The 8,827-nt window shown below is 42.5% G+C and overlaps 1 protein-coding gene across 1 annotated transcript in view; it reads left to right on the top strand.

The window, feature by feature from the left end:
• The window catches only part of LOC132819761 (PACRG-like protein), a 42,500-nt gene that overhangs the window by 325 nt on the left and 33,348 nt on the right, over window positions 1-8,827 (top strand). Inside the window, exon 2 of the mRNA XM_060831496.1 lies at window positions 6,372-6,535. Coding sequence (XP_060687479.1) covers window positions 6,392-6,535 — 144 coding nt within the window. The 5' untranslated portion in view covers window positions 6,372-6,391. The remainder of the gene's footprint in view (window positions 1-6,371; window positions 6,536-8,827) is intronic.

The raw sequence follows: 8,827 nt of genomic DNA, 5'->3' as shown, positions 1-8,827 counted from the left end.
GGGGGGAGGGAGAGAGGGTAGAGGGAGAGAGGGGAGCGGGGAGGGAGAGAGGGTGGAGGGAGAGGGGGGTAGGGGAGAGAAGGGAGCGGGGAAGGAGAGAAGGTGGAGAGAGAGGGGAGTGGGCAGGGGGAGAGAGGGGAGGCGAGACGGGAGCGGGGAGGGAGAATGGAGGGAGGTGGGAGGGAGAGAGGAGGGGGGAGGGGGGGAGAGATTGAAGGGAAGAGGAAGAGGGCAGAAGGTAAGGGAGGGAGAGAGTGGCTAGTGCTTAGTAACCCCAGCAGACAGAGAGAGTGAGAGAAAAGGCGGGTTGGGGGGCGGGGGGGGGGGGGGAGGTGTGCTGGGGTGGACAGAGAGAGAGAGAGAAGCTGCATAGTCACTGCAAAGAGAGAGAGAAAGAGAAAATCTGCTTGGCAATGTTGGAGAGGGAGTGAGAGAAAGGAAATTAGAGGGAAAAAGGTGAGCGTGGGAGAGAGGCACAGAGAGAGAGGGAAATGAGAGGTTTGTTGGAAATGGAGAGAGGGTTTGTTGCAATAAGAGAATGAGAAGTAGGGTTCGGCAGAGGTGGTTGAGTGTTATATCACCAGGGCTGGTTGTTTGAGAGATTTCCAATAGATTGGAATTTAAATTCTCTCCCTGCGCCTACCTCCTCATTGTGTTGTTTAGTTTAAAGCTGCTCCTGATCTCTTCCTTGCTCCCTGTCTCAAACCATTGAAAGATGGTCAAAGACACTTAATCTTTGACAATATTTCTGTTAATCTTTGACAATATTTCCGTTAACTGAAAAACAATACTTAAATGTGGTTGATTCCACTGTCATTACATATGACATAGTAAATTGCAGTTTGGGTTTTGGAGAATGTGACTTGTTGTGTCCTCCCTCCATGTGGCCCACATCCTTGTTTTTTTAAGTCAAAAAGACTTAAAAACAATTGACCCACAAGTGTTCTATTTATCGGATGTGGTTAGATGTGCCATGCCCTTCTCTTGCATGAACCACTCACTATTCCAGGATCAAGCGAGAATACATGTAATTTTTTTCAGAAATTTCCTATCTACTTGAATTTCCCTTCCCTGTGCATTACATGTTCATTTCTAATAAGTTCATGGAACTAGTGAATTTCTTTATCATTAAGATTAAAGCCATCTGACAACCCCCCCACCCTCCAATCCCTGTCAGAGCTAACCAGTGCCCTTTCTCTGATCTCTCTTTATATTGCCAAAGGATGTCTTCAAATGGCCTATTGAATTTATTGTACCATTCAATCATAACTGATATGTTTCTCAACCTCATCTGACTGTCTTCTCCCCATAGCCCTTGATCCTCTCACTAATCAAGAACCTGGCTCTCTCTGTCTTAAGTACACTCATTGACTTGGCCTCCACAACCTTCTGCGGCAATGAGTTTCACAAATTCACCACCCTTTGGCTGAAGGAATCCCTCCTTATCTCAATTCTAAAAGGTCAACCTTTCAAACTGAGGCTGTACCCTCAGGTCCTAGTCTCTCCTACTAATGGAAGTGACTTCTCTATCTGGGCCTCTCAGTATTCTGTAAGTTTCAATCAGATTCCCCCTTCATCCTTCTAAACTCCATGGAGTACAGACCTAGAGTCCTCAACTGTTCCTCATGTGACAAGCCCTTCATACAAGGTGTCATTTTTCTAATCCCCCCCGGACCCATTCCAGCCTTCCTGACATATAGGGCTCAGAACTGCTCACAATATTCCAAATGTGGTCTGACCAGAGCCTTATACAGCCTGAGTATAAAGCTCTGGTCAGCTCACAACTGTAGTACATCTCTACTCTTGTATTCTTGCCCCATTGAATTGGATGCTAACCTTGTATTTGCCTTCCTAATTGCCAACTGAACCTGCATGGTAACTTTAAGAGGATCCTGAACTAGGATTCCTAAGTTTCTTTGTGCTTCAGATTTCCAAAGCCTTTCCCCATTTAGAAAATAGTCTATGCCTGTATACTTCCCAACAAAGTAGTAACCTCACACTTTCCCATGTATTCCATCTGCCACTTTTTTGCTATCTCCCAGCCTGTCAAGTCCTTTTGCAGCCTCCCCACTTCTTCAACAATGCCTGTCCATCCAACTATTTTTGTGCCATCTTCAAACTTAGTAACAATGCCCTCAGTTCCTTTGTCTAGATCACTAACATATAATGTGAATAGTGGGAGCCCCTGTGGAAGTGCACTAGTCACTGGCTGCCATCCTGTAAAAGAACCCTTTACCCCCCACTGTGCCTCTGCCAGTCAGCCAATTCTCTATCCATGCTAGTACCTTGTCCCTAACATCATGGATTCTTATCCTATTTAGCAGTCCCCTGTGCAGTACCTTGTCAGAAGTTTTCTGAAAATCCAAATAGATCATGCCCACTGACTCTCCTTTGTCTAACTTGCTTGTTACCACCTCAAAGAATTCTAACCGATTTGTCAGGCATGACCTTCCTTTGGTGAAGTCATGCTGAGTCAGCCCTGTTTTACCATGCACTTCCAAGTACTCCGCAATATCATCTTTAATGGTCTCTAAATCTTTACCAACAACCAAGATCAGGCTGGTCAGCCTATAATTTCCTGTCTTCTGCCTTCCTCCTTTCTTAAACAGGTGTGTTATATTAGCCACTTTCCAGTCTTCTGGGATCCTCCCTGAACATTGATTCCTGAAATATCACCAGCATTGCCTCCATAATCTCCTCAGCTATCTCTTTCAGAACTCTGGATGTGGTCCATCTGTTTCCAGTGATTTATCCCCTTCAGTTTTCCCAGCACCTTCTTCCTAGTGATGGCCACTGTACTCACCCCTGCACACTGACAGTCTTGAAGTTCAGGTATGCTACTGGTGCCTTCCACTGTCAAGACTGACACAAAATACCTATTCAGTTCCTCCTTCATTTCCACTTCCCCAACATTTTCCAGCCTGTGCAATGTCGACTCTTGTCGCTCTTTTAACTTTTTTATGTGTCTAGAACAGGTCTTGCAATGTTCTTTTAAATTACCTGCTAGCTTAGTCTAGTTGGCTCAGTGGTTAGCACTGCTGCTTCAGAGCACCAGGAACCCAGGTTCAATTCTAGCCTCGGGTGACTGTCCATGTGGCGTTTGCATGGTCTCCCTGTGTCTACGTACGTTTCCTCTGGGTGCTCAAGTTTCCTCCCACAGTCCAAAGATGTGCAAGTGAGATGGATTGGCCTTGCAAAATTGTCTGTAGAGTCAAAGAATGCATAGGTTAGGTGGATTAGCTTTGGGAATTGCAGGGTTACAGGGATAGGGTAGAAGGATGCGTCTGGGTGGGGTGCCCTTCAGAGGGTCGATGTGGGCATGTTGGGCTGAATGGCCTGTTTCCACACTGTAGAGATTCAATGATTTCATCATCTTCCCTCTTATTGCTTTTTAAGTTATCCTCTGCTAGTTTTTACAGGCCTCCCAATCCTCTGGCTTCCTGCCAATCTTTATATTGTTTGCTCTTTGCTTTTATGCTCTCTTTGACTTCCCTTGTTAGTTATGGTTGCCTCATCCTTCCCTTAATATGTTTCTTTTTCATTGGAATAAATTTCTGCTGTGCCTCCTGAATTACCCAAGAAACTCCTGCCATTGCTGCTCCACAGTTTACCCTGCAGGCTCCCCTTCCAATCAACTCTGGCCAGTTCCTTGCTACTAATCTTAGTGTTACTCTTTGTAGTTTAGTTACCTTAATTGTAATACCATTCTATCTGATTCCACCTTCGCCCTCTCAAATTGCAGTGTGAATTTTATAATGGTATGGTCACTGCCCCTCAGGGTTCCTTCACCTTAAGCTCCCTAATCAGCTCTCTTGTTATACATCCCTAAATCCAGAATGTTTCTGAGTGGGCTTTACCACAAACTGCTCCAAAAATGTTACCTTGCACAGAAACATTTAGCTCATTTCTGTTCCGCATGAACCACCTCATAATTTTGCTCACCTCTCTCTGTCAGCATTAGCCTCTCTATTTCTCCCTCATGCTTATATTGGCACAGAGATGGTTAGCTAATTGGCTAGACAGTTGGTTTGCAATGCAGACTGACACCAACAGTGTGGGATCACATCCTGCACCTGCTGCTGTTACCATGAAGGACTCCTCTGCACCTCCCCACCTCATCTGGGGCTGGGGGCTCTCAGGTTAAACCGCCATGACTCATCTCTGTCTAATGAGAGAGCAGCCCCATAGTCCTCTGGGACAATGATGACTTCACCTTTACTTATGGAGCCTTTGCTTAAGTGCATGCATATATCACAGTTGCTCTCTGTGATTTCAAAATCTTCCAGTGAAGAAGGTTCTGTCTGAATTACCCTTGGTTTCTTGGTGAATGTTTCATAATAATGGTCTATGGTGGATACAGCAAATCCAGAGAAACACTGTCAAAAAAAAACCAAAGAACCGCAGATGGTGGAAATCAGAAATTACTGGAAAAGCTTATTAGGTCTGGCAGCATCTGTTAAGAGAAAGTAGAGTTAACATTTCAGATTCAGTGACCTCTTCTTCAGAACTGAGAGGAAATAAATTGTGAATTAGGGGTTGATATTTGGGCATGTTAAGAATTCATGCTGTAAGGGGAAAGCAACGCAGCACGTGACAATAAATCTTATTTGTTTTCCAAATCATGGAAGTCTCAGGACATGAGCAATTAGTTATCCACCAGTATGGTGAGAATTCTTTCCTCATTGGATCTGAGCAATTGTATGTTCCACACCTCTTGCCTCTGAGAACAAGGTTTTGGGTTCAATACCTGCTCCAGAACTTGAGCACAAAAATCAAGGCTGAGATTCTAGTGCAGTACTGTTGGAACATTGCACTGTGAGGGATCAAATGTTAAACTATGAACCCACCTGTCTGCTTGAGTGAATGTCAAAGATCTCATGGCACTATTTCAAACATCTGCATTTGTGGCCAGTGCCAGGCTGGATGCACATGTCTGCATGATCAAAGCATTCTTTTAAACTCTCACCTGAAGCAAACTATAAATGGATTCAAGTAAAACTATCAGAACTAGAGGAATGCAAGTACATTTGGGAGAAGTGTTTCTTCAGCACATGGAGTAAGCATACCATTTTTCCTGTTGCCATTAACCTCCCTCCCTGAAAACAGTCATTCTCTCTGGTGCTTCACACAGGTTGCAAGCATAAACTAAACCTCTATCTGAAAAAATTAAAATTAGACTTGAATGTGATTTCACTTCCACAGTACATGGTTGACACTTAGTATGTTTTGCAGTGGTCCACCATTTTCAGGTCAACTAGGAACGTTCAATAAATGAAGCCTTGTCACATTGGGTTTGAGGTGGTTTTGTTATGTTTGTGCTAGAGGTTTTGGAATTTTCATCTGTAAAGTTACAGGATCGATTCCATGGCATTATCAGCAACAGGGAGACAGTGTTTGTCCATAATTCCTTCAGGTTGTCATTTACAAATTTTTTTCTACCTGCTGGAGCTTTCTAGGTGACTGTGGAAGATCCATTGAGTGATCTATAAGAGAAAATTGAATATGCAGTTTGTTGGCATTCAACAATCCCACAATCCCGTTTACTTCAATGTCTCTAGAGAATTGAGATAGTTAACTGCAGATAGTGCTGCTAAAATTAAAACTGTGGTGCAATACATTTATGAATTATTTGATTAGCAGTTTTTAGTCTGATTTATTTTAGGTTGGCAGGTTGAGGGCATGGGTTATCCCTTCCACATCACATTTTGTTAGGATCTAATAATGTATTTGGGATAAGTTGATATTAGGAGAAAGTGAGGACTGCAGATGTTGGAGATCAGAGTCGAGAGTGTGGTGCTGGAAAAACACAACATCCGAGGAGCAGGAGAATTGATGTTTTGGGCATAAGTCTGAAGTTAAAGTTAAACTTACATGTGACTTCAGTCCCACAGTACATGGTTCACACCTGATGAAGGACTTATGCCTGAAACATTGATTCTCCTGCACCTCTGATGGTGCTTGACCTGATAAGTCTGTATAGTAATATTTGATGTAGCAGAATTGCCTATTGATTTAGCACCTATGGAAAGAAAAGAATTCGGTAGTGTTTAAAATGCCAAATCTGATTAACGGGATGCGCATTTTTCATAGGTATCAACAAAATTTGTACTAATGAATCAGGAATATGTATCCTTAGGAACTGGTAAGCAGCTTGATGTGTTCCCAGATTATTGACGTATTATTCAAAAAGAAGTTTGAATACTTCTTCTATTTGCAAAGACTGGTGTCACAGCAAGAGATCCAAACCTAACAGTGCTGCCTGACTGTTGGGAGGAAACTGCCTCTCAGGTCACATGCCAGGGCCACAAAGGGCATGAAGTAGCATTTTTGTTTTAAGAATAAATAGTATTTTTTTTTTCTCTTTTTTGCAGTTGAAACTTATGTGAAAAGAATGTCGTTGTCATCTCGGGAGAAGTCTAAAGTTGAAGTACTGAGAAAGAAGACAGCTGAGCCAGCAGCAAGTAATCCTCCAGCTGCCACTGTTAAACCATATCCCAGGCCCAGTGACCGGCTAAATCCAAAAACTATCAATCCAGTAAGTTTCCACACGTTTCCATTTTTCTTTTTATCTGAGGATAACTATAATTTCCATTGTTGTTAATGAAGTTTAAACAGAAAACTGTGCTGTTGGAGGTATGGTTTCAGAAGCCACTACTAATTGTAATATAGATTGTCATGCTCAATGAATATGGCCCTAGAGGCACTATATAAATGAAATTTCATGTAGGAAAGGTTGATTTTGGTAGGAGTACAATATCTAAAGGCCAGCTGTCCAAAAGCTGAAGCGAATGCTGTTTTGCTTTCAAGGTTAATCGCAGGGTTTTTAGTGTATTCAGGGTCTTCACTACAGTTCTTAATTAGTATCAGACTCTGTACAGATTCTATGTCCATAATCAAAAAGCATCCAATATCCAGTTTTACCACCACCACCACCACCACCACCACTCCAGCAGTTAGTATATTGGACATGTATAGTCACAAATTTATGCTGAAGAACCTTACTGTCGAACCATTTCAGCTTTTGCTTGCAATGAATGATACCTGATTTGGTTAGCCAAAGCATCCTACACTAACTGGTTTGGATTGGTGGCAATGAAGTCAGACAATGCTGGAAATACTCATCAGGTCTGGTAACACACGTGAAGAGAGAAACAAGCCAAAGTTTGGGACTTGTGATGATGAACTTGGAGTTGAAAAATAGTAGGAGGGGATATTCTGCGTCAGAATGGCTCCCAGGTACACACATGACCATAATGATGTCTGAGATCAATCTATTGCAGACGGCTTTGTTTCTATTCATTTATACTTGCTGGTTTGAGTTCTTGTTCTTGTTTTATCTGCTTACTGTTGTGCTGGCTGGCTGGTGTAGCAGCCTCCATGTTGAGGCATACACTGATGCCCAACCCCCTCAATGGGGCAGTTGAGATTCCAGACCTGCTGGCTACCCGACTGGGCCTACAGCATTGAGAGTCTGTGCACCTTCTGTAATTGTATAATGATAGCCAATAGGAAGTTGTCCCTGGGAAAATTACTGCCAATGATCTGTGCTGTAACTTTTCTGTGATCTGTGGCGAGCCATAGATTTAAAGTAATTATCAAATGAGAATGAGAACTCTACACAAAATGCCTTGCTAGTCTCTTCTATGGATTGCACATCTGTGTTCTTGTATTTGATACCTCACCCACTGAAGAAAACCACCCTTAATATCATCTTTACCATTTTGTCTGCCTATTCTTCCTTTTACAGGACCTGAGCACGTGCGCTCCAAGGTCATTCACTTACACTACCCCTTTCAATATTCTTTGATTTACTGTTTATTCCATTATTTTGTTTGCCCTTTCAAAATGCACACGCTCATTAATCTCTGAGTTCAATTCCATTTGATACTTTGTGTTGCGTGCAAATTTACCAATTATATCTGCCAAACCTAAGCCTAAGTCATGAATATATGTATCAAAAATAGCAAGGGAGAAAAACTGAGCCTTTTGGAACACTATTGGAAGCAGCTATCCATTTGCAAAAACACATGTAACCCATCACACCTTGTTTTCTATCACTAAGTAAACTTTGGATCTGACTGGCCACATTTCCAATTTTCGCATGGACTTCCATTTTCGTATGTCTGCTCTGTGGGACTTTGTCAAATAGCTTATTGATATCCATGGAGATAACATCCACTGCACTACCCTCATCAATTCTCCTTCTTACTTAGTCAAAGATTCAAGTAATTTAGTAAGACACAATCTTCCCTTAACAAAACCATTCTGAATACCTGTAATTAATTCATGCCTCTAACAAATATGGTGGTTAGTCACACCTTTCAATATTGATTCCAGTAATTCACCCACTACTGAAGGCAGACTGCCCAGCCTATAATTATTGGGCCGATCCATCACACCTTTTTGAGCAGGAGTGTAAGATTTGCCTCCAATTCTCTGATATCTGTATCTCGTGAGGATTGGAAAAATTATCCACAGAGCATCCACTATTTTCTTCCTGGCTTCCTTTCATATCTGCACTTGTAGAAATACAGATTAATCGGGGATAGTCAGCATGGATTTTTTAAGGGAAGGTTGTGTTAAACAAATTCAGTCACATTTACTGAGATAACTAGGAGTGTGGTTGAAGGTAATGTGTTTGATGTGGTCCATGTGGGCTTCAGCAAGGCCTTTCGGATGCTTCATAGCAGACTAGTCCAAGAAAGTTCAAACCTTAATGATCCATGGCCAGGTGCCATGTTGGATTCAAGATTGACTGAGAGGCAGGGATATTTATGTGACTGTAAGTCTGTTTCCTGTGGGGGGTCTACAGGGCTTGCAGGTGGAG

The sequence above is a fragment of the Hemiscyllium ocellatum genome, chromosome 1, assembly GCF_020745735.1.
Source record: "Hemiscyllium ocellatum isolate sHemOce1 chromosome 1, sHemOce1.pat.X.cur, whole genome shotgun sequence".
Classification (NCBI taxonomy): domain Eukaryota; kingdom Metazoa; phylum Chordata; class Chondrichthyes; order Orectolobiformes; family Hemiscylliidae; genus Hemiscyllium; species Hemiscyllium ocellatum.
Note: the sequence above shows the minus strand (reverse complement) of the source record. Positions and strands in the feature narration are given on the sequence as shown.